This window comes from Populus alba, chromosome 10 (assembly GCF_005239225.2).
Source record: "Populus alba chromosome 10, ASM523922v2, whole genome shotgun sequence".
NCBI lineage: Eukaryota > Viridiplantae > Streptophyta > Magnoliopsida > Malpighiales > Salicaceae > Populus > Populus alba.
In genome coordinates this window covers 18,527,687-18,553,867 of record NC_133293.1, presented here as the reverse complement: position 1 = coordinate 18,553,867, position 26,181 = coordinate 18,527,687, and the positions used below count along the sequence as shown (strand labels likewise).

Here is a 26,181-nt window from a genome sequence, read left to right as displayed (position 1 = left end):
TTCTGAAAAACCACATTTTCTGTTCCTGTTTTGAAAGCAGTAGCTGGTTGCTCGTCAGTAAAAGATACAGAAAAAGAAAATTGTATCTCCATCATGGCAGGCTTCCGGTCTCTGGTACCTTTTCTTCTCTCGGCACGGAACAATGTTATACTAGTTTTATTATTATTGAGAAATAATAAATACTAAATTGAGAACAGTATCTAATGGTGAGATTTCTGAGAGGAAAATGAGCAAGTGACGGTCAATTTTTTCTTCCAGTTAGTAGTGACTCTGTCATGTTCCTCTTAAAAAGACATCCATAAACAGTTTTTACTCTCATTAAGAAATATTTACAAAAGAGAAGACTCGTGATGATTTATTGGATCATTGGATTTGCATCCATATCAGCATCCGATAAATAATGTATCGACACCATTACAGATCTGGGTTCACATAATATATGAGCACAAGATAGAGGGCTTTGACGAAATAAAGCCAGCTGCAGAAGCTGCAACACAAGATGACCCAAACCTCAAAACTCTACACAGAAACTCGACTATCTTAAATTTCGTGTTGCAAGGATAAGCTGAATGCTTAAAACCATAGCAAGGAGATGAATTTCTAGGTTTTTCTTGGAGAAGATCGTGATCAGGCCATAAAAAGGCCTTCGATTGTGATCATGTTTAATTGCAAATTAAGTTAAAAGTTTTTACATAATAATATCTTTTAAAAAAAAATTAGTGATATAGTATATTTTCACCCTGTCGCATTTAGAAATAATAACATTTAAACATGTTGCATTTCTAAAACATGACAACTTAACATGTAGTGTCATTGTTAATTATCTATATCAACCGGTTGACTGATTAATATAATTGTATAAAATGATCAATTGTTTTACATATAAAACATAATTTTATAAATTTTTTCTTTCAAATATGTTTTACAAGTGTCAATAATATAGTCAGACATGTGATAACGAGTAATTTTGAGCAGTCAAGTGTGAATTTGTCGTAACTAGATGAGGATCTGCCTCAAATAGATTGTGTGGATGGTCTAAGAAATGTATTTATGGACTATTGAGACAGATGACCAAGAGAAAATCTGGTCGCACTAGATTTGAATGATGGCTCAAAAAGGTTATAAATCTCGATCTGATCTTTGGATTGCACTTAAGTTTTTATATAAGTTTCTAGATATTGTTTTCAGAAATATCATCTTGAGCCCCTGTTTTAATAGTTTTATGATTTTCTTTGTTATTTTGGAATTGATCGACCTATTTAATTGGCCATTACAAGTCTATTAGTCTTGAATTTAATTAATATCATGTTTGTGAACCATAATAACAATTAATATTTTATCTTGATTAACAACCCTAACATTTAAAAATATGTTATTTCACCCCCAAAAAAAAATATTTGCTGCTAAGTTAATTTACCATTTTTTTTACTTTGCATGCTAATTGCACAATTAGTCCTAGTACAGGCGAGCACGTGCGATGGCCAACATGTACCGGGAAAACAAAATTTTAACACATGGAAACAACAATGGCAAATGTCTCGATTTAGTACTACACAACAATGGTTCCTTCTCTACAGTGCCTTTATATCTAGAATCTAGATTGTATCGATTTAATTTCCACATGAAAGATCAAGTTTCTATCCTTTAATGCCACCCCTTTTGAGCACAATTGAACCTAGACTTTGCTGAAAACAACAACTAGGCCCATTGGTAAATCAAAGAATTAAAGAAGGTGGTTTTATTTTAAAAAAAAAAAAAAAAAACTTGCGTTTAATCTCACAAAAATCCCGATCCCTTGCTAGAGAAAACTGCTTTTCCTTTGGCGTTTAATTGGTCGAAAATATACATTGCCATCTCTCTAAAATGTACAAAAAATTACATTCCCCACTCTTATGCAGCACAGAGCTGGTTTATTTTCCCTCCAGCACGTGTACTGGCCACTAGCCCTGGAGCTAAGCTTGCATCATTTGCAGAACTCCATCTAATTCATTTAGGAGCTCACATAATCCATGTCAATGCATCCGGAAGTTTACAGACAGATGAAAAACAGCACTTTGATCCAGCTTCTTCTCCTTTGCAAGTAATTACTAGCATGAACAGGAAGGGAAGGAGGGTAAATTGAAATTAAAGGAAAAGGAAGGGAGGTTAAAATGACAAAAACTTTCCATCTACACGGGAAACCCTAAACCACAATGGTGATAGAGCCTCCACGTAGTCAGTGTCTCCCTCCCAGGTGATCAAAGTTGGACCCTCTGATATAATACATGTCTATTCTTTAATCATTTGATGGGCTCACTTGTGTGTTTGTGGTGACCAATCCTGAGGCTAGAAAAACATCATCGATAATTTCTAGGAATCAAGATCAGTTGGGTGGTCTTGATACGGTTGTAACTATTTTGGATAACTGATCGTGTGGCTCGGCTGAGAGGTCCAATCATTGTGAGTAAAGGGCCCATGATTGAGTGGTGATTTTACATTTGGAGGCCCAGCAGGGTGACATTCTGGGCCGAGAAGAATGGGTGGGAAGTTTTGCAACACACGATGTTCATTTACCTTGCAAGGACTGCGTGGATTTTATGGCCGTACAGCAATGTCATCTAATAATATAGGGGATTTTTAAAAAAAAATTGCTTATTAAGTTAAAAGTGAAGAATTACACTTTTTAAATTTGTTTATGTTATATAGTATATTTTCACCTGGTCGCTTTTAAAAATTACGACATTTAAATATATCATGTTTTAAAGTACGATAACTTAATATGTAACGTCACTATCGATCATCTCGCTTAACCGGTCAGCCAGTTGATCTACTTATATGAAGCAGTCAAATATTTCACATAAAAAAATATAATTTTACAATTTTTTTCTTCAAAATATATTTTATGAGTGTCAATAATAAAGTTAAATTTACAATAATGATTGATTTTAAGTAGTCAAAAATATCCGATTTAAAAAAAAATAGCACGTTAAGTTAAACATTTTTGCAGAATGACATCCTTTGAAAACAGATTTAGTGATGTAACATACTTTCACCCTGTCGCACTTAGAAATAACTACATTTAAACATGTGTTTCTAAAGTGCAACAACTTAATATGTAGCGTCACTGTCAATTCTCTATCTCGACCGATTGGTTAAGTTGATTCAAATGTATGAAACGGTCAACTAATTTTCGTATAAAAAAAACATAATTTTATAAACTTTTTTTTCAAATATGTTTTATAAGTGTTAATAATGTAGTCAAACTTGTGATAACGGGTGATTTTGAGCAGTGAAGTATGAGTTTGTCATAACTACATGAAGAGCTGCCCTATGTAGATTACATGGATGGCCTAGGATATGTATTTGTGGACTATTGGGGCAGGTCTAGGCTCAAGAGAAAGTTCGGTCATGTTAGACATGAATGATGGTTTAATAGAGCTATAACTTTTGATCCGATAATTGGATCACGCTCAAATTTTTACACAATTTTCTAGAGATTGTTTTCAAAAATATCACTCCAAACCCCTGTTTTGAAAGTTTTATGATTTTTATTTTTATTTTTTAACTAATTGACTGGTTTAACTGGCTATTATAAACTGATTAGTTTTGAATTCAATTAATATCATATTTGTGAATCATGACATTAATTCATATTTTATCGCGGTAATGAATCATGACATTAACAAATATGTTATTTCACTAAAAAATTTTGCTACTACGTTCATTTATCATATTTGTTTTTTACATGCTAATTGCACAATTTGCCCTAGTATGAGCGAGCTTGTGCGATGGAACGAGAAAATAAAATTTTAACACAAGGAAACAACAACGGAAAATGTCTCGATCTAGCACTGCACAAGAATGGTTAATTCTCTACAATGCCTTTATATCTAGATTGTATTCATTTAATTCCACATGAAAGATCAAGTTTCAATCCATCTTTCTGTAAATTCAGTCTATTCAAATCAACCGTAAGCGTCATGTAATTTACATTTGACCTTTTTTATCCCAAAAAATACCCATGATATCTAACAAATGACCAGCCCAATACAAATGGATCTGTTGCTCGTGTGCCTAATGCCAATTTCACTCATCCAAAAATTATCGTGTTAGGCGAAAGTGATACTTATGGGATAAAAAAAGGTCGTATGCACTCCGTTTAGTTTGGATGGAAAACGGTGAACGAAGACAGAGAAAGAAAGATTTGTTGGAAAGTGACAATTTATTTAAGGATTTAATTAGCATAATTAGGAATGTAAGGAGATAACCAAGAATTCCACCTTGTACAAAGGCACGAGTCATTTCCCCACCAACAGAGGTCCTGATTTTGCTACGCAACAAGCTCAGCTCAGGCACGTCGTGAACAGTCTTTAGTAACACGTTAGCCTGTTATTAGCTTGGAAAAACAATCAGTCAAAGGTTCCGAGCCATTTATTCGTTCAGTGGTCTATTGCGTGCAGATCTGTGAAACCACGAATCGAAGCAGTCCTCTGGACCTCTAGATTTGAGCCTCATATGCCATCAAGCATGGTATCCCACATGAATCGAATCAGTGTTCTCAAATAATACGTGTCTGTCTTACAATCATTTGACGCGAATGATCCTGTGGCTGGAAACAGAGGTCCGATCATCATGGCATGTAACGAGCCCCAAATTACTGATGCAGGGGAACAATCACCCATGTTGGTAGTTGATGTCCTCTGAAGTCTGAACTGCTGGGTTACAATCATTTGACGGGGTCATCAAGCTTGTGATATTTATAAGCTCGGTGATGGGCCCGTTCATTGTCTTCTTTGCGACATGTCTGCCTCAGGTTTCTGGGAATTCCAATAATTCATCCTCTTCCTTTATTTTGTGTGTTCATGTTTGAAAGTAAAAAGGCGACTGTGGCGTGAGACAATTTTATGTGGTATCACTGGCAGAATGTATCTTGAGGCTAGAATTTGCGAAGATGGCAACCTTGCCTCCAACTACAATCAGCCTGGTCATTTTGAAAGGAACAGGTGCGCATGCACTTCATTTTCTAATTTCTACACCCAACAGGGCTTGTTCTTCGTCAAAAAAAACAAAAATTTTCGGGGGGATACAGTTTTTAGGAAGCTGAAAATTCATACGAAGTGCTCGAGAAACTTCCCTGAAGAAATATTTTTTCACCAATTTTCCTGGGTTACTTAATCTACCCTTTAGATTGGTAGGAGTTGCGGAATAGTGTAGGAAAGCTGGTTGTACTAAACTATAATGCCACTCAAATAAAAAAGTATTTGCAGTGGAAAAATCTAGACATAATGGAGATGCTAGTCATTCATAAATACCGTGCAGAGTTTCTTGACAAGAAAAGTAGTAGGTAAGAATTCAATGGATACATTAGTTATGGCACAAAACTGGGATATTAAAATCAAATTCTTTCTCATATTATGAACACCAAGAACATCCTTGAATTAAAAAATATTATTATGGGTTCTGAGAGAGATGAAACCAGTATGTGTAATGGAAAGAGACGAACCATTTCCAATAATAATGTCATTCGAGCCACTATATAGAGCATGAAATGAGAGATTGCTTAAGTCAGATGTAACATGGTGTGGAGCACCATTGTTCAAGAACCATGATGAATATCTTTCTGCGCATTACGAGCCCTTGGCTTGCATGGAGAGCCAAGATGACTGCTTGAAGCTGTGAGATTATTGTTGAGTGTGTGAATTAGTATCAGCTGGAATGATTGATATTTTTTTGCAGCGTGACCTTGAATTTTATAAATTTAACAGTAACCCAGGAATGGCTTGATTTATATTGCATTATTTGGATTTTTAAAATAAAGTAGAAGATCTAAACACATTAATTTTTTTTTTAAAAAAAAAAAGTTTCGTTTCATCGGATTTAAAGAGAATAGTTTTTTTCTCTTACTCCAGGCTACTCGAAGGAGGACAGTGGCACTCAATTAAAACTTTTTTAAAAATATCGATTTTGAGAAAGAAACTGAATTTAGCCCATAACCCCGAGGATAAATTATAATTAAAGGAAAAGGAAGAGAGGTTAAAATGACAATGCTTCCCATCTTCACGGAAAACCAGAAACCACAATGGTGATAGAACCTCCACGTAGTCAGTGGCTCCCTCCCAGGTGATCAAAGTAAGACCTTCCAATAACACGTGTCTGTTCTTTAATCATTTGATGGGCTCACTTGTGTGTTTGTGGTGGGCAATCCTGTGGCTAGAAAAACATCTTTGAAAATTTGTAGGCATCAAGATCCGGTGTTGGTCTTGAAAGTTGAAAGGTCATAACTATTTTGGATAACTGATCGTGTGGCTCGGCTGAGAGGTCCAATCATTGTGAGCAAAGGGCCCATGGTTGAGTGGTGATTCTACATTTGGAGGCCCAGCAGGGTGACATTCTGGGCCGTGAAGAATGGGTGGGAAGTTTTGCAACACACGATGTTCATTTACCTTGCAAGGACTACGTGGATTTTATGGCCGTACAACAATGTCATCTAATAATATAATATAGGGGATTTAAAAAGAAAAAAGAAATTGGCACACATTAAGTTAATAATAGTTTTATGACATCCTTTCACAGCATTTAGAAATAGTGATCACTATTTTAAAGTGGGATGACTTAATAATAGTTTTATTATCAATTTTATGGTTCAACCAACCGTCTAATTGATCAAATCATATGAAGCGGTTAATGATTTCACATAAAAACATGATTATATAAATTTTTTTTTTTTCAAATATGTTTTATAATTGTCAATAATATAATCAAGCTTACGATAACAAATGATTATGAACAGTTAAGTGCAATTTTGTCATAGCTAGACGAGGATTTATTCTTGATAAATTACATGGATGGCTTAAAAAATATATTTATAAACTACTAGGGCAGGTCTACTCTCAAGAGAATGTCAAATTGCACAGACCCGAAAGACAACTCAAAGGGCCTATAACTATTGATCTGATCATTGAATCGCGCTTGAATTTTTACATAAATTTATGTAGATTGTTTTTAAAAATACTGCGTTGAGCTCTTATTTTAGTAATTTTTTTATTTTTCTTATTATTTTTGAATTAGTTGACCGGTTTAATTAATATTTATTAACCGACTAGTTTTAAATTCAATTAATGTCGTGATTATAAATCGTAACATCAATTAAAATTTTATTATGGTCTAGAATCAAACTATGATATTTTATTAAAACTTTTTGATGCTATGGTAATTCACCAATTTTTTTCACCTTGGAAGCTAATTGCCGAATTTGTCCAGTATAGGCGAGCATGTACGACGGGCTACGTGGATTGAGAAACTAAAATTTCAACACATGGAAATAACAATGGCAAATGTCTCAATTTAGTACTCCATAACGATGGTTAATTCTGCAGGGTGCCTTTATACCTGGATTGTATTGGTTTAATTTCCACATGAAAGATCAAGTTTCAATCCATATTTCTGCAAATTCTCTCTATTCAAATTAACCGTAAGCGTCATGTAATTTACATGCGACCTTTTTTATCCCAAGAAGATTGTTTAAGGAAAGTGACAATTTATTTAAGGATTCAAGGAAAATTTGTTTGTTAGAAAATAGTTTTTTTTTTAATAATTTGTTAAAAAAGTAAATTATTTTTCAATATTTAGAAATATTATGAAAAATAAGTTGAAAAATACTTTATAGTATTTGGTTATATCATGGAAAATGAGTTGAAAAATAATTTATTAATATTTTGTTTTTTAAAATTTATTAAAATAATAAAAAACAAATCTTATAAATTAAAAATTCGAATGAAAATTAAAAAAAATATAATCATAAATTATATCAAAAAAATAAATAATAATCAAAATAATAGAGATCAAATTTTAAAAAAATTTAATAAATAAAAAAAATTTAATAAAAAAATAAAAAAACAAATAACAATCATAAAAACGAGAACCAAAGTTAATATAATAATCAAATTTTAAAAGATGAAATTAAAAAAATATATATTCGAAATAAAATATATATAATAATTAAAAATTTAATTTAATATAATCAAAAAATAATATGATATTTTAAAATTTTATAACTCTTAAAAAATATTTTTTTGTTCAAAAAAAACTTTCATGAAAATAAATCAAATTTTATTTTAATTACCATTAACTAATTTTTCTAATTAAAAACAAACATACAAAATTTAAAAAGTAATTTTCAAAAAATCATCCGTCTAAATAGCATAATTAGGAATGGAAGGAGATAGCCAAGAATTCCACCCAAAGGCTCGAGTCATTTCCCCACCAACAGAGGTCCTGATTTTGCTACCCCACAACCTCAGCTCAGGCACGTCGTGAACAGTCTTTAGTTACATTTTCCTCTTGCCGTTATCAGACTAGCATGTTATTAGAGCATCTTCAATACAAAATATTATTTTTAAAAGTTAAATTAATAAAATAATATTTTAAATATATAAATATAATTTTTTTTTATCATATCTATTTCAATTAAAAAAACCATTTGAAGAGCCATTTATATTGAAGTGGAAAAAATAAGTCTTTTATTAATTTTTAATAAGTTTGATATTATTTTTTTCCTCATGGATATATTTAATTGGTTTAATTTCTTAGTAACTCCACTTTGTTGGTTTTGACTCATTGGAAAGATATATATAAATAACATCCGTGGGAGAAAAAAAATATTTTAATATTTTGTTTGATTTTCCTTGGGTGTGCAAAACAAGTAAAGAAAAATTAAAATATTAGTTTTTATTTTTAGCTTTTTATTTAGCTTTTTTATGGGTATCGCGCGTGTTTGACAATGTGGTAGCGGTTGTTTTTTAAATAGCTTTTCGTGCCGAAATACATGCCAATGATGTTTTTTTATTTTTTAAAAATTATTTTTGACATCAGTACATTAAAACGATCCAAAAAATATAAATCAAACTTAATTTAAAAATAAAAAAAAAATTCAAATTTGCACCAAACGCAAGTTCAAACGCAGAGACAAACGGTCACGTTTGGCCTCTGGTTATCAGAAGAGTTTGGAGTCAAAGGTTCCGAGCCATTTATTCGTTCAGTGGTCTAGTGCGTGCAGATCTGTGAAACCACGAATCGAAGCAGTCCTCTGGACCTCTAGATTTGAGCCTCATATGCCATCAAGCATGGTATCCCACATGAATCGAATCAGTGTTCTCAAATAATACGTGTCTGTCTTACAATCATTTGATGCGAATGATCCTGTGGCTGGAGACAGAGGTCCGATCATGGCATGTAACGAGCCCCAAATTACGTGGTTGATCTTCAGCTTGCCGTGTCAAGTGGGTGTAGCAGTCAAATAAAAGACCAGTAATTTTGTTCAGTAGCTAGATGTACGGAAACATGAGACTTAATTCAATGTTAATATCTTTCCTTTTCTGGGGTTTAATGGTCAAGAGTTACATCATGCGAATTGATGCAGTAAACAAACAAAAAAAACACAGCTTTCATCTAAATTGAAACCATAAATCAATGGAAGAGGAAGAAGAAGATCACTTCTAAAGCCTAAAAAAAGCTCGAAGATACTGATGCAGGGGAACACTCACACGTGTCGGTAGTTGATGTCCTCTGAACTGCTGGGTTACAATCACAATCATTTGACGGGGTCATCAAGCTTGTGATATTTATAAGCTCGGTGATGGGTCCGTTGCTTGTTTGCGACATGTCTGCCTCAGGTTTCTGGGAATTCCAATAATCAATCCATCCTCTTCTTTTATTTTGTGTGTTCATGTTTGAAAGTAAAAACGCCCTGGAGCAAAGCTTGCATCATTTGTAGAACTCCATCTATTTCATTTAGGAGCTCAAATAATCCACGTCAGTGCATCAGGAAGCTTACAGGCAGATGAGAAAAAAAAAAAAAAAAAGAGTAATTACTAGCATGAACAGGGAGGGAAGGAGGATAAATTGAAATTAAAGGAAAAGGAAGGGAGGTTAAAATGACAAAACTTTCCATCTTCACGGGAAACCCTAAACCACAATGGTGATAGAGCCTCCACGTAGTCAGTGTCTCCCTCCCAGGTGATCAAAGTTAGACCCCTCTAATAATACGTGTCTGTTCTTTAATCATTTGATGGGCTCACAGGTGTGTTTATGCCTTATGGTAAGCAATCCTGAGGCTAGAAAAACATCATCGATAATTTGGAGGCACCAGGATCGGGTGGCTGGTCTTGAAAGGGTTGTAACTATTTTGGATAACTGATCGTGTGGCCCATGATTGAGTGGTGATTCTACATTTGAAGGCCCAGCAGGGTGACATTCTGGGCCGTTAAGAAGAGGTGGGAAGTTTTGCAACACACGATGTTCGTCCACCCTGCAAGGACTCCATGGATTGTATGACCGTACAATGTCATCTAATAATACAGGGGATTTAAAATATAAAAAAATAGCACATTACCTTAAAATTTTTGGCAGGCTAGCACCTTTTAAAAAAGATTTAGTGATATAATATATTTTCATCTTGTAATATTTAAAATTTATAATATTTAAATATATTTTACTTTTAAAGCAGGATAATATGTAATATTACTGTTAATTCTCTAATTCAACCGATCGGCCGATTAATCCAATTATATGAAGTAGTCAACTTTTTCACATGGAAACATAATTTATAAACCTTTTTTTCAAATATATTTTTACGAGTGTTAATAATATAGTTGAATTTCTGATAATATGTAATTATGAACTGTCATATGTAAATCTTCCACAGCTGGATGAAGACCTGACACAAATAGATCACGTGTATGGTCTAACAAATATATTCATGGACTAACGAGGCAAATTAGGCCTAAGAGAAGGTCTTGGTTGTGCCGGACTTAAACAATAACTTAAAAGGGCTATCACTTTTTATCCGATTACTGGATATCACTCAAATTTTTGTGAGTTTTCATAAAATCATTTTCGTAAATATCCCCAAGCTTTGGTTATGATATTTTTGTGTTTTTTCTTGTTATTTTTAAATTGTTTGACCGATTTAACTGTTATTGTAAACTGGTTAATCGTAAATTTAATTAATATTGTGATTGTGATTGCAAGCCTAAAAGATCATAGCTAACGAACGAACAAGGTGTGGCATTGCAGCTTTCAAGAGATGTAATTATTGAAGGGGGGAGTTCGAGAGGTGTTTGAGCAGTGATATTAATACTATCAAGGGCTATATGAGTGTTATTTATGTTGAGAATGGGTGTCAAGACAAAGAAATTAGCCATGGCTTGTAAAAAAAAAAAAAAATAGAAACAAGACATGAAAATTTGTTGTTTCTTTGTCTGATATAATATTATATTAAAAAATTATCTTAATCTAAAAATTTAAATTGTTAAATAAAATTTTAATATTTAATAATATGTTATTATATGACCGTCACCCTCAATTCTTATATTTAAATTATATGTCAACACTACTTTGTTTATAAAAGTTTCAAACACAATAAATTCTCACAAGGTTTAAAAACAAACTCATTAAATTATTGTCTAAATTGCACCTTAATTTGTTTTATTTATTAGATGTCATCAATTAATGCGTCTTCTCAAATGTTTGCTTCATTAATTGAGAGGAGGAGAGAATGGAAGAAAACAATATACAGATAAAGTTTCCTGTCAACTTGAAATGATGAAAAAAGACGTGGAACTGCGAGAGCCCCTCTACGGATCAATCAATGAGACGAGCACCGCTCTCTACTCCTGGCCAAATAAATCTCGAAATAGAAAATAGAGGACGGGACAGGAAGATTCTCTCCACCAACACGATACTCTCCCGACCAATAGCTGCCGGGGTTTAGGAAGGAAAATATCCAAGAGATTGGATGACGTGTGCATCTTGAAAAGCTATTAGCTCGTGACAATGAAGTGCTTTCTTTTTCCTATCAGACAAAATGAAGTAGAGCTTGTGGTTCCAAAGCATCTCCGAACTCCTGCCGACGAACACTATATGTCTTAACAAACACATCTGTTTTAGCCCTTCGCACGGACTAATCCAGTCAGAAACAGCAGTGTTAGTGCTCCCAGCAAAATACATCTCGACTAAAATATTAAAATTATTTTTTTAAAAAAATTAAAAAACATGGCTGGATCGCCCAAATAAACTGTTCCTTACTCTATCTAAGGAATTTTTCATGGTACCAGCTTTTTCCAGGAAAAAAAGAGAGAAAAAACTTGAGCATTAATTTAGATTGTTCAAGCAGCATTTGAAGAACTGAAGTTGTGTTTTGTTTAGATTAAAAGATAATCACTTGTTGTGAAGATATTAAAATTCTCAAAAAAATTCTAAAATTCGAATATACTCTTACAAAAACACGGTCATTAACGCATTATTAAGCACATGTTCTTTATAAATTTAACAAGGAAGGTGTATTGAAAAAATATTATTTTAATATATTTTAGTATAAAAAATATTTTAAAAAATAACCACAATTATATTTTTAAATTGTCCTTTAAACACATGTTTTTGATAAATTTAACGAGTGATGCGCCTGGAAATAAGCTTGTAAAAAGGCTTGGCTGTGTGTATCCATTAATTTTTGTTTCAATATAATTATAATGGGGTAGTTGATTAATTTTATCCCTTTAGCTGTCTAGTTTTTACTCTTTACACAAATTTAGAATAAATCTAATTTTTATGAACTCACTCCGCATGAGTAATGGAATTTCTAAAGACGGCCAGCCTCGTGGGATACGCACGTCTAACGGATCACGGCTTGTAGTTTCAGAGATTCTATCCCGGCCGTTAGTTTCAATCTTGTTACGAAATCTACATGAATACCAAGCGGCTACAGGGAAATTCATAGTAATTATAATTCACTTGACACAGTGGCAAGTGAATATATCATACAGTGCAAGCGAATTATAATTCACTTGCTACAGTGGCAAGTGAATTATATCACTGGCTACTGTGGCAAGTGAATTATATCGCTTGCCACTGTAGCAAGTGAAGGCGTGCGCTAGCACGCCGAAAGGAAAGTGTTTTCCTTTTCTAATAGAAGGAAAACACTTTCCTTCGAGTTAATTCTAGGCGGATGGAATTCAGTTTCCTTTCATTATTTTCTTTTATCGCCGCAACATAGGAAAAGCAGGAAAGTGAATTCCAGGAATTCACTTTCCTCTTAATAGTGTTTTTTTTTCCTTTTTTTTTTTACTGTATCTGTGTTTTTGTCTTTTTCCTACTTTCATAGATAAATATTTGATTTATTAAAACTTAAACTTTATAATTTATTAAAAATTTATTTTATAGATAGTTAGTTTGGTCTCATTACCAATATAACGAGTTTAATAGGTTAACTCAATTGGCTTGGAGTTTTTTTAATCTTTTTTAAATTAGTTTATTTTTAATTTCATTATTCAATTTGAATTAACTATGAATTATGCATGATTTATTTTAGTTTGTTTTCTATAATGCTATTTTGGTCCCATGACTCGAGCTCGGGGTTTAACAGGTTAATCTAATTGACTTAATGTTTTTTTTAATTGATATTTTTTTAATTTTATCATTTAACATTGAACTGATTAAAAATTATGCTTTATGATTTATTTTTCATAAAGTTATACAAGTCTCGTAACTCGAGTAATTTTTTTGCAAGTTAACATGCATAAACTCAAGTCATTTTATTGTGTCATGTTTTTAAATTGATTGTTTTTCAATTTTATCTCTCAGCAACGTGCTTCGTAATTTGCTTTGATTTGCTTTATAATGAGTTATTATAGTCTCATGATCTTAGTCGTGAATTTGACAATTTGACCTAAGTTATTTTTTATGTTTACTTTCTATGAGGTTTTTTCAGTCTTATGACCTGGTCACGGGCTTGGTAGGCTAACTAAAGTTGTTGTTTTTTACTTTTTTGCTCTTCAATTTTATTATTACACTGGGTTGATTAAGAATTAAGCTCTATAATTTATTTTAATTTACTTTAAATAGATTTACCATGGTCTCATGATCTGAATCACGGATTTGATAGGTTAACTAATATTTTTTTTAATTAATTTTTTTCAATTTAATTCTTCAACAAAATTTTCAGGTTAACTTGAATTAGCTCTGATGAATCAAATATATTATATTATTAATTTTGTTTTTTTGTAAATCAAAATATATTTTTACTGTTTACCTGCATTATTTGTTAGCACTAAAAGGTGTAAAAAAAGTTGAAAAGTAATCAGCAACACCTAAATATTTATTTTATACATCAAAAGAAAAAAAAAAATCAGACCCGTATCGTGCCATCGACATAGAGTGTATGATTTGGTATTGGTGTCATGCAAAAGGTAGGATTGAAGAGGGAAAAACACACTTCTCTCACAAGGGTGTCTGTTCAGTTACTTTAATCATACTGGATCCCTACTGTGCTAAGTGCGGAACAATGTTCTGTCGATCATTTTATAGAAACTACGTGAATGTTCTTCAAACAAACTAGATTCATGTTCCTTATTTCCTGTCAACCCGTTCGAATTTTTTATTTTTTTTTAAATAATAACTTCTGCTATCTTATAATTTAGTTGAAATTTATATAAGCTATATTATAATTTAGTTTATATTACAAATATTGATGGTATTGTAAACTGTAATATTTTAACAGCTGATAGGCAAATATAATTTTAATTAAACTATGGAATGATAAGGATATATATATATATATATTTGCATCACAGGTACAGCGAGTGAGGATGGATATTCATCCGGGCTCATTTCTTTTTAAAAATCAATAATAACGTAGGAAAGCTCGCTCGCTCGCTTGTTTTCTTTCTTTCCTTTTCCTTTTATTTTTAAATAATAGCATATGATTTTAAAGCTCAAATCAATAAATTGATTATAAAAAGCTACCAGAAACCTATACGACAGTGAGTTTGAAAATGTAGTTATACCTATATTTTTTAAAAATTTAAACACTCAACATAATTTACTATGTTAATCTTCTTGATGAATATAAATAAATCATTGTTTCCAAAATTTATATTAACAGCACTAATATCTTGTTTGGCTAGTATCACAATAATATAATAGATACTATGAAAAAATATACCAGCAAAAAAAAAACCAATGATTACATCAACCGACCCAAAAATGACGTGGCACGACCCTTTCACAAACGTCCCACGCTAATAACCCGACACGTGAGACAGTAATGATTGGACTTCGTATAGAAAGGAAGCACGTGTCACTCGGCATCAACTACTGCACGCCATCTTTGAGTTTTTTTTTTTTCCTCGTTGAGTCCTGACCTTCCAGAAACTTCCGAGAACTCCTGGCCAGAATTTACTGAGCAATCTAGCGGATAGCATGAAGCCACGTGTCATAGTAACCACGTGAGCATCCTACGTGGTATCTTCTATTTTCTTGTAAATGACACGCCCCATTTTATGGCTACCATTATTACCGCACTCTCCATTACTTACCGAACAAACTCTCAAATGCAAAGACACAAAAGCTCAAAAACATTTTCTCCCAAAAAATAATAATAAAAAAAAATATAAAAACAGTAGCAAGTATTGTTTTTTGTTGTTGGTGTTTTCATCTGTGTTGCCTTCTCTTTTCTTATATAAAGAATGAATGGGGAGGGAAAGGAAGAAGCAGTGAAAATGGAGGTGAACAATGAGAGATTGGTTTTTATGTGGGGTTATTTACCGGGTGCTTTGCCGCAAAGGTCGCCGATTTCGTCTCCGCTTGCTGTCAGGTCGACGGTGTATGCGTGGAAGGATGTTTGTGGTGGCGGTTGCGGTTTCGCCATGGCCATTTCTGGTGACGTTTCTTTGTCTCTTCAGTTTTATTTTATTTATGTGTGGAGTTGAGAGGTTAGACCTGGGAATGGGAATGTGATTGACTTATCTTGGTTATTATCTTGTTGGTAAAAATAGAGAGTTGTGGATTTTTTTATTACATTTGATTTTCGTTCTGTTTGGTTGCCGAGAAAATGTGGGAAAAGGGAAGAAAGTAAGGTTGTTTTATTGTTTGTTTTAATGCTGTTTTGGTTCCTGGGAAAAGAAAGCTGAGTTTAATTTGGCTAAAATGGGGATAATGAACTTTGTCAAGTGAGGTTTTTTACTTTGCTTGGTACAAATCCTGATTCCTGCTTCTTTCCTTTTCTTTTTTTCGTTTTTTAATAGTTTATTTTGTTTGTATTTTTCTGTTTAATTTCTTTCAGTTTGCTAAAATGAGCCGAACTAAAATTATTTTTATACAATTTGAAGTTGAAATTAATTTGCTTCTGAAATTTAATTTCGTGTGCATTGTTTTTCTTATAATTTCAGTTTTCAATGCAACAGTGTTTACTTTTCACATTTAAGGAAAGGAAATTTAGCTTTTCTTGGATGCAAGACAAGTCTTTTTTCCCCCTTTTTTATTTAAACATTTCCATACTGATTAGACTTTACACTGTCAGCTTGCTGCAATTTGCATTCAATTGCCATTTGAAGCACTTTTCATTTCTGTTTGACCCCTTCTTGCTTTCCTCTTAATTGAAGTTTGAGATAGTGCTCATAATTAGATTATGGACATGCAAAAAGGCTACTATTTCTCGCTTCCCTTCAAAGCTAATAAAAGCATGATTCAATTGTTACGGTCAACTGATTTTTCTAATTTAGAAAATAGTGGTGTTTTACTCATGGCTGTTGTTTAATCAGAGTCTGGAAAGCTCATTACATGGGGTTCAACAGATGATCTAGGTCAAAGCTATGTCACATCCGGGAAGCATGGGGTAGTGCTGCACCATAAAACACTTCAACTTCATTCCATATGTGTTGATTAATTTTACATGTTGTAGAACTAACAAACAAATTTTTTTCCTTCTATTTTTCTTGTTAAGGAAACTCCCGAGGCTTTCCCTCTCCCAACTGAGGCTTCCATTGTAAAAGCTGCTGCTGGTTGGGCGCATTGTGTAGCAGCTACAGGTAAATAACTGTATATGCAAGGGCAGTGTTGAACTCTTTCTTTGATTGATAATTGATCATGTATCATATTACTCTGCCTAAAAACTAATTAAGCTTCTTTTTTCTTTTTCTTTTTCTTTTTCTCAAGCACAGACACTGGAGAAGTCTATACATGGGGATGGAAAGAATGTATTCCCTCAGGGAAAGTCTTTGGAGATCCATCAGGGGTGGGAGGATCAGCAAAGGATGCGTTTGAAAGACAGAATCTGTTTTTTACAGAACAAGGCAATTTCCAACTAGCTACCTTTTCAAACACTGTGCACTAAGTAATTTATCTTCCTGCAGGCTAATTTGTGAACGGTGATCTTTTGCAGTCAGCCCTCGCTCGCAAGGTTCGAGGTCTAGCAGTGGAAGTGGAAACTTGTCTGGGGTTGATGGTAGAGGAAGTGGAGATGAAAGTACAAAGAGGCGGAGAATATCATCAGCAAAACAAGCAGCCGAAAGCTCATCTGCCGGAGATGAAACACTCTCAGCATTGCCATGCCTAGTAACTCTTAACCCAGGAGTGAGGGTTGCCACTGTTGCTGCTGGCGGGCGCCACACTTTAGCATTGTCAGGTAAGTCCTGTCCTGGAATAGTACTGTGCTGACTCTGTATTTTGATGTGTAGTTCTCTCTGCAACGAGATCATGGTAACAAATTGATAGGCAGTATGAAGCTTGAAGCTATGGAAGACTTTTATGTAAAGCAACTAAGCAAGACACTTGATGTATCCTAATTTTCCCGAAGTTTCAGATATAGGACAGGTGTGGGGTTGGGGCTATGGTGGCGAAGGGCAGCTTGGTTTGGGCTCCCGGATACGTATGGTGTCCTCTCCTCATCCCATACCTTGCATTGACTCTGCTTACGGAAAAGATAGAGCTGTAGTGCTTTCTCGAGGGGGCATGACTTCAGAGGGACAGAGTTTTAGAGTTCCTGGAAGTCATGTTAAGGGAATTGCTTGTGGAGGTCGACACAGTGCGGTAATTACAGGTACTATTGTCTGGTGATGTTCTTTTTTTATTATTATAATGCTTTTTTGAATTTGTTATTCAATATATATAAGCTCAAGTAACATAGTTTAGGAGCATTAGAGCCGTGTACTTGATGTACTTGTATCGGTAAGTACAGCAACAAGATTTACGACCTAGACTGCAAACTGTCTATGGCATGAGTTTGACTTGCATGGTTAATGCATGCCTGTTTTCCCTTTATTTTCCCCCATTTTATTCTGTATTCAAAGACCTCCACATGACCAATTCATACTTTTGGCTTCAAATCTATTACAGATGCTGGAGCACTACTTACTTTTGGCTGGGGACTTTATGGACAGGTACTCTGGTCTAGTAAATTTTTGGCAGTCAATGAGTCTCTCCTGGGGTTTTCTATTTTCCTAAAGTAAATTTCTTGTGTTGTGTGTGAGCTTGTCCTTGCATTTTCATTAGAGAAATGCACGTTTTCTTTCATCATATGTTGCTTAGCAATGCGTCTCAGTCAATATGATGGTTCCTAATCTGACTGTTTATTTGAATTTCGTTCTTGCATAGAATCATCACCAGTAAAAGATATTTGTAAAACTTTGAATTCTTAGTTGCTTGTCTTTCATTCGTGTATGTCTCGATTGGTTGAACTCCTCTGGATCTGTTTTAACCCCTCGAATATTAAATGGTGGGTCTGTTATTTGACTGTCAAACCTCATTTGAATGACTTACTTTCTAACATTTTAGCCACTAAAAAGTGCTTTTGATGGTGAGAATTGGCCTATATTTGTTATTGCCGCAATTTTTTTTATTGCGTTGGACTTGTCTCTTAAGAGAAACTGCAGAAAAAGTGTGTAAAGTTGCCATAATTATGCAAAAAGTGCCACCAAAGGAAAGAGAGGATGCACGTTCAATCTTTCTCAATTAATTAGAAATAGTGTAGTTGATGGCAAAGCTGCACTGGATCTAAATTACTATTTTTTTTCTCTCCAATCTTGAAGTATTAGATGCTATAGCGTTTATGCACATTAAAAATCAATGTAGATGTTGAAATTGACATTCACTCCACAAGGGATTATCTTTGCTGGGGAGTTACCTGGGCCTGCATGCGTGAGGGCTTACACACAAGTTAAACTTTAACCCAAAAGCCTAGACTGATCGGTTTCGGGTTCATCATATATATAAGCACCTCAAACTTCTTATTCTAAACTGATGTGGGATTCCCATCCACATACTCTATTTCTTTTTTAGCTCTTACATATTTGTGTTTTTCTTGTGATTAATTTTACTGCTGCGTGTTTTGGCTTGTCATGGTAAAAGGACTAAAGTCAATTGTTATTGTTTTTTCAAGTGTGGTCAAGGAAGCACAGATGATGAGTTAAGCCCAACTTGTGTATCTTCTTTGCTGGGCATTAGGATAGAGGCAGTTGCAGCAGGGTTATGGCATACCGTTTGTGTTTCTGCTGATGGCGATGTCTACTCATTTGGTGGGAATCAGTTTGGACAGTTGGGAACTGGTGGTGACCAGGCAGAGGTACATTACAAATATGACTGTATCGCTCAAGTTCTCTTTCCCTTGATTGCAGGATAGTAAATGGAAGGACTGGTATTTTGGTATGATAAAATGTGCATTATAAGATCTCAAAAATCCAAATGCATTTATCATCAACAGAACACAGAAAAAATGTAGTTTGAAAATAAAAAATCATTAATTACTCTTCATTGCCAATAGAACACTGGGAAAGGTGGCTAGACTCTTAGAGTTTCAAAGTTTCAGTTTGGGCACTGAAAGATCAAAGCACTGCTACTGCTACCACTGCGCTATATCTGAATCATTATCACTGTTCACTGATTACATATACCTCGATCATATCTGCTATGTTAACATATGTTTTGTTCTTGAAGAATTCTCTGTGGTTAACTTCACAATCTATTGAATATGTACATCAGACTCTCCCCAGACTCTTGGAAGCTCCAAGCTTGGAAAATATACATGCGAAAACAGTTTCTTGTGGGGCTCGGCACAGTGCTATAATCACAGGTTTGTGGACTATTTTTAGTCCTCCTTGTCTCTTTGTTCGGTAACAATTATGTCATTCCATTAATTTCCACTGAATATCAGACAAACTGCTTAATTTTGTGTGTGCGTGTGTGCATATTATTTGAGTTAATTTTCAATCTCAAATCATCTCCTTTGATCTTGTTGGCAACAAACTGAGTGTTGGTGTTTTGATTGGGTAAAGCGAAGTCTGAAAGATTATCAAAATTATAAAACCACCAATGTGAGTGCCACATAGATGAATAAAAGGACACCTCTGAAAGGAATAAAAATATAGCCAATTTGAATGAGGATTTTTAGCCTCGAATGTATGCAAAGATGATATTACTTTGTTTTGTAAAACCTAACAAAATAACTGATCAAGAACCAGACCAGTTGAAAGATTGTCAGTGGTGAATGAGAAGGCGTAACTGTTGGCGGAGGTAAAAAATAGTGCAATTTTGTGTTAATCTAGTTAAATTGGTGGAGAGGATAATTTCTAATGTCAAACGTAGCATATTTTCAAACAAATTAATAATTACTTCTTCACCATTCTGATGATTATTCCTATACCATGTTTTAAACTTGCGACCCATATGCATGCTCTTAGAATTATGTTTGGACACGCATTTCACGTAACTATGAAGGGTGACTTTTTACTTTTGTTTCTTGAAGAGGATGGAAAAGTATTCTGTTGGGGATGGAACAAGTATGGCCAGGTACTCATTCTTAATCCCAATCAATCATCTTATTTGGCGAGCATCTGGAATGGCATTGGATTTTAATTTGATTAATAGGATTCGTATCAAGCTAAATAAGCCTCTGTTGTTGTTTATAAAGTTTACCATGCACTATAATTGATAGGGAACTCAGGTTCACGTCATTATGTTCCAGTGTTGTGGTGTACATGTAGCTGCAAAATGTCTGCAAATTTAAGAACATAATTGATTTTTTCGACGTCTGGGTTTGTGAAACAGCTTGGCTTGGGTGATGTGATTGACCGCAACATTCCTTCTCAAGTTACCATCGATGGCTGTGTCCCTAAAACTGTAGCATGTGGCTGGTGGCATACCCTTCTTCTAGCCGAGTCGCCTACTTGAGTATCTGACTCTGACAAACCTTTGCACAGTTTTGTTAGGTTAGAAGTCCTTTCAGAAAGCTGATGTATCATTAAGATCCATATATGCGTACTCGTATGCTCGTTCTTATTCTTTCGTGGATCAGGTTCACCGCAGCTAGCTCCGTCTCTTAAAACTACTAGAATGGCATCCTGCTTTCAAGGTGTAAAAAATGATCTAGCCAGGTCCCTTGTGTATATTTTATTTAGCAGAATTTGAACATTATACTGTACTCAATGCCATGAAAAGTCGAGTATTGTTGTGTATGAAGTGTTGTGGAGTTTGTTCACTTATGCAAGCTTGCTATTGTGCTTCTGACGCATGTTATGTTTTATACCGCACTCAAGGAAAGCGAAAAAAACCAGTGCCTGAAAAACATCAATTCTTCCTTCGATGAATTGTCTATTGCATGAGCACTGGAGAGAAACTTACATCTCTGACGAGTTTCAAGTGCTATGTGTCGTTATATTTTTCTTTTCTTTTCAATTGGATACATGTGTTAGTTGTTTCCAATAATTACGGTCCTTTTATCTCTTCGATTTGGAAGTTATGCGCAACCAGCACATGATATTAGTATCTCTAGAAATTATGGATTTCCTCTACAGTCCTATGTAGTTCCTTGATTGACAAATTTCATACAGAAAACTAGTTTATGACAACATTTGTTTCTACTTTTCATAATGCAAGCAACCGAAATTGATCAAAGTCTCCCTCTCCAGTTTCTTCTGATTCTCTTAACAGTTAGAAAATTGTCAAAGCATTTGGACTTGCTACAGTTCTTTGTTTCGTTTGGTTTGTCCTTAAATCAACTTGTCCGTTGCATTGTAATACACACACACACACACATGTCCATTGCATGTTCAGATGGGGAATGGGTTCATAACCACATTACTGTTCCATCACTTTCTTCGAACCTAGAGACTGTTTAAATCAACTTGTCCGTTGCATTGTAATACACACACACACACACACACACACACATGTCCATTGCATGTTCAGATGGGGAATGGGTTCATAACCACATTACTGTTCCATCACTTTCTTCGAACCTAGAGACTGTTATACTACAGCTCGTATCCTTAAAAATTAGATAGCGTGTGTGTGTTAGATAGGGTTTGAGTTTCTTAATTAAAGTAATTATAGGTATTTTCGAGATTGCATAACAATATTTGAGGCCAAATACAGAAATTCGGAAAAGCAAAGTGCAGAAAACAAAAAGGACCAGCCAACTTTAGCTGATAGAGTCGAGTCAATCCAATCAGGAATGGTAGTCCGGCTCAGTTACTTTTGACTAGTGTTCCTCGCCGGGCAAACCTTTTTCTCAAGGTCATGGATAGAAACAGAACCGTGTAATGTGCAGCAATTAGCTAAACAAATGCTAATAGACAACATATCATTTGGTGTCTAGGATGCTTTAATAGTTGAGATTAAAGTGACAAGAGTATAAACAATAATCGAATATTTTCTCAAAAAACTGCACTTGTGTCCAGGAAAAACAATATTGTTTCCTATTTCTCATTAAATATCAGACTAAAAATATATGTTGAGATCAAACTCATTTGCTCTTCAGCTCTTTTTTCAAGAATTTACTCTTCCGCACTTTATAAAGTAGTCCGAGGAGCAACAATAACAGCAAAGAAAACATCATGCTTTATAAAGTAGTCCGAGGAGCAACAATAACAGCAAAGAAAACATCGAAATCCAGTCATGAACATTAAACGACTCTTTATCTGATAATAAATTCCCAAGGTTGAAGAACAACAAGCATTCTTCAGGAAGACACATTAAGAAGCATAGAACCATGCGTACCAGAAGAACTGCATAGCAATTCTGAACAATCTAGTTTGTTCTGGGTGTTGCCCATTCGACTCGAAGAATTAGATTGTCATAACCATATCCGTTGAGCTTGTTTATTGCCCTCTCAGCATCTTCCTTGCTTACAAAGTTGACAAAACCAAAGCCCCTGCTGACACTGGTCTTCTGGTCAATAGCAACATAGACACGACTCACTGGACCAAATGTGCGGAATAGTTCAAGCAAATCAGGCTCCCTAGTGTCCTCTGATAAATTAGTAACCCGAACTGAATTTTCTTCATTCCTGCGCCTCATATCTGATCCAACGGTTCTCTCTGCACCTGCCCTCATGCTTGGCGGGACATAAGCACCCTTGGTTGCTCCAGTGGCAGCCATAGCTGTCTCCGTTGCAGCAGGTTTGTCGATAAAGGTTTCAGGTGGTTGAGCAAGATCCTTGTATGGGCATCGTGATGTCCAGTGATCACCTTTCTTACCACAAGTTCTGCAAACCATGAGAACAGCCCCTCCTTTACCTAGCTGAGCCAAGTTATCTCCAGCCATCTTGGTTTCATCTGCTTTGGCACCTGTTGGCATGTCAATGCATTATTAAATGAAAAAAAACAACCAACCCTTAGATTCTTGAAAGAAAGTAGTAATCCACAAAAATACTGTTAGATATAGTCTAGAAGGAGCTAAAATCCAGATGTGAGAATTTTCCAAACAACACAACCATCACTCTATAAACTTTCATAGAGGTCAAATCCAACGCTGTTTCTTTGTGATTGAAGTTTCCTAATGCATGCACTGGAAATGAAGCATACCAGGCAAAAGCATCGAGAACACTAGTGACACACAGAATGTCACCTTTGGAGAGATGCCATCAAATCAGTCCTAAAGCATCGAAACATGCTCGCTAAATTCACCTGTGAAGGCTACAACACCTATTCTATCGGAAGTAACCAGAGCAGCAATAGATGCAAAGTTTAAACCCCGCAACTGTTGAAAATAAGCACACTCTACTAGCCAAGACAGCACTGAATAAAGATGCGTTGCAGAAAGGATGCCAAACATATATATAAAAACATGGCACTGGAATTACTGTATAAAGGAAACCGATAGATTGAGTAATTAAAACGCATACTAATACCACAAGAAAATCAGATCAAATATAATGTTTTTTTTTAAGAAAATAATAGAAATACCATGAGCTCTAGGCCTTTCAAGCAAGATTTCTTCAGTAGAAACCATGGTAAGCCTGCTACCAACATCCTCATGAATGGCATCTCCGAACTTGGACCAGTTTCGCCTCTCCACGGCCCGCTTGCTCAACCGAGCCTTGGCGAGCTTGCGAACTCGCGTGGTGGTAGTAATTTTAACCTTATTACCATCGTCGTTGAATTTATACTCAATCACTTTTTTTATCCCGTTCTCATCAGGCCCAATCACTTGTTTGGGAGGTAATAAAAAGTCTAGATCTTCCCCGTCTTCCTCGTCTAGTTCTCCCCAACGCATCTTGGCTGGCTTCGCTGATTTGTCTCCTGCAGACATGGTTGAGGATTTTTGTGGTGTTGGCCCTCTGGTTTTTATTGGAGATGATGCCTTCTGTTTCTGTTTGTAGCAGAGAAAAAAATGAAGAACGTAGGGTTTGGTTTTGGTTTTTGATAATGTTTTCTTTGGGCGTTATGCGACGTCGGGTACGGGTATGCAGAATGCAGAGTGAAAGGGTGTCGTTTTGTGTTGTTTGGGGATATGTAATGGGCTTTCTGGAGACAAGGAGGAAGTTAGGCCTTGTAATAACTTGTAACAATTTGTTTTGGATATGGGCCTATAGATCATCAAAATATCTAGGCACATTGATTGCCAGGTTGCAATGCTTGGACTTGGAGCAGAAGAAGATAGATAGGATTTGGGCCATTGAAAATTCTCTTACCACCCCCGAAAATCACGGATGGATTCTATGCAGAATCCGCCACACGATTCATTCATTAGATTGCCGATAATTTTCCAAAATCCTATTCGATTAATAAGATTCGATTTCTTACATTACTTTCCTGGTAAAATCAAATTAAAAAAATTATATAGTACCATTTCTTTGTTAGTTTTTCTTTTCAAAAATAGTTTATTTCCTGAAAAGTGAATTGGTTTTTGTTTGGTAATATTATAAAAAATAAATTATAAAATATTTTTCATTATTGTATTGTGTCATTAAAAATAAGTTGTAATATAATTTATTAATTTTTTATTTTAAAAAAATATTAAAATAATAAAAATCAAATCAAAAAAATAAAAGTTTAAAGAAATATGAAATCAACAAACAATTTCATAAATTATTTAAAATAAAATAAATAATAAAAAATAGATACCAAAACTAATAGATAAAAATATAAAGAGGATGAACTTGAAAAAAAAAAATTTCATAAATTATTCTAAATAAAACATACAACAATCAAAATAATAGATATTGAATATGATAGATAAAAATTTTGAAATAAGAAAATGATGAAAGAAAAAAATAGCAATAAAAATAATAAAGATTCAAGGTTGGTATAAAAATAAAATTAAATCAAATTTCAAGGAATTGAAAAAAAAAATCAAGATAAAATATATAGCAATAAAATTTAATATAATTAAAAATAACAATATATTTTTTATTTTTTTCTCATCTCTCTAAAAATTGCTTTTCACTAGAAAAAAAATATTTCTTATAAATCAAGTCAGATTTTTTTTTGTTAGGAAGTATTTTTTATTAATCAATTTTTTTTTTATAGTAAACAAACACGTGAAAATTTCAAGAGTAATTTACACAAAACTACTTTTCACAAAATTAACGAACCAATTGAGGACACGTAATTTAATTTATATAATATCAAACCAAAAATTGATTTTAGTTTTTAATAATAGGATATATGAAATTTGAGTAGTTTAGGGGTGAGGTTTATGTCCACACTAATCGATTAATTTCTTAGTTTTGATAATTCAACCTACTATTCAAGACCAAGGTGGTTGAAGGTGGGTGTCTGATGCATGCAAACGATCATCTTTGATGATATCAAGGATTATCCAATAAATAAGTTAGTGATTTTTTTTAAAAAATATATTTATATTATAAAAAGATACCCTGTAAATAAACACGCAGCAGAGAATAAAGATTCAATATATTTTTTAGTTAATAGAATCATGATTTATTTACAGCCAACGAGTCTTTTTATGAAGATGATGGGTTAAATTGTAATATTATTTTAATAGTCTTGACAAAAAAAAAAAATTTACATGTGTATTAGTATTGATATAAAATATTACCAACATGTATACTAACAATAAAAAATATCTTTGACATATATATCAACATAGATGAAAATATTATGGATTTAAAAAAAAAATTCTTACACCTAA

General features: G+C 34.0%; 2 protein-coding genes across 4 annotated transcripts; one reads left to right on the top strand and one right to left on the bottom strand.

Annotated features, from left to right (window-relative positions):
- The first annotated feature begins 15,321 nt into the window (after positions 1-15,321).
- Positions 15,322-21,260, top strand: LOC118059679 (ultraviolet-B receptor UVR8). 3 transcript variants are annotated; one of them, XM_073411862.1, is made up of 12 exons: positions 15,566-15,693; positions 16,416-16,493; positions 16,575-16,648; positions 16,757-16,841; positions 16,974-17,105; positions 17,195-17,437; positions 17,615-17,851; positions 18,148-18,191; positions 19,190-19,372; positions 19,789-19,879; positions 20,552-20,595; positions 20,854-21,260. In XM_073411862.1, the coding sequence occupies exons 2-12, from the start codon at positions 16,442-16,444 to the stop codon at positions 20,974-20,976; spliced, it is 1,308 nt and encodes a 435-aa protein (XP_073267963.1). In that variant the 5' UTR covers positions 15,566-15,693; positions 16,416-16,441; the 3' UTR covers positions 20,977-21,260. The 3 variants fall into 3 exon arrangements, with proteins under 3 accessions (XP_073267962.1, XP_034928496.1, XP_073267963.1); XM_035072605.2 differs by lacking the exon at positions 16,416-16,493 and having other exon boundaries at positions 15,323-15,693; XM_073411861.1 differs by lacking the exons at positions 16,416-16,493; positions 16,575-16,648 and having other exon boundaries at positions 15,322-15,693.
- Positions 21,261-22,621: 1,361 nt separating this feature from the next.
- Positions 22,622-24,485, bottom strand: LOC118059678 (uncharacterized). The gene is made up of 2 exons (XM_035072603.2): positions 23,991-24,485; positions 22,622-23,372 (listed from the first exon to the last, which is right to left on the bottom strand). The coding sequence occupies exons 1-2, from the start codon at positions 24,334-24,336 to the stop codon at positions 22,834-22,836; spliced, it is 885 nt and encodes a 294-aa protein (XP_034928494.1). The 5' UTR covers positions 24,337-24,485; the 3' UTR covers positions 22,622-22,833.
- Between the last annotated feature and the right edge of the window lie 1,696 nt (positions 24,486-26,181).

Bases quoted from the DNA above. Each gene is read 5' to 3' on its own strand.
- LOC118059679 (XM_035072605.2), top strand. From the start codon at position 15,501: ATGAATGGGGAGGGAAAGGAAGAAGCAGTGAAAATGGAGGTGAACAAT. The intron at 17,106-17,194 runs GCAATTTCCAAC...GATCTTTTGCAG, and splicing joins TCTGTTTTTTACAGAACAAG to TCAGCCCTCGCTCGCAAGGT. The intron at 17,852-18,147 runs GTACTATTGTCT...AATCTATTACAG, and splicing joins ACACAGTGCGGTAATTACAG to ATGCTGGAGCACTACTTACT.
- LOC118059678 (XM_035072603.2), bottom strand. From the start codon at position 24,336: ATGTCTGCAGGAGACAAATCAGCGAAGCCAGCCAAGATGCGTTGGGGA. The intron at 23,373-23,990 runs GTATTTCTATTA...ACATGCCAACAG, and splicing joins TGAAAGGCCTAGAGCTCATG to GTGCCAAAGCAGATGAAACC.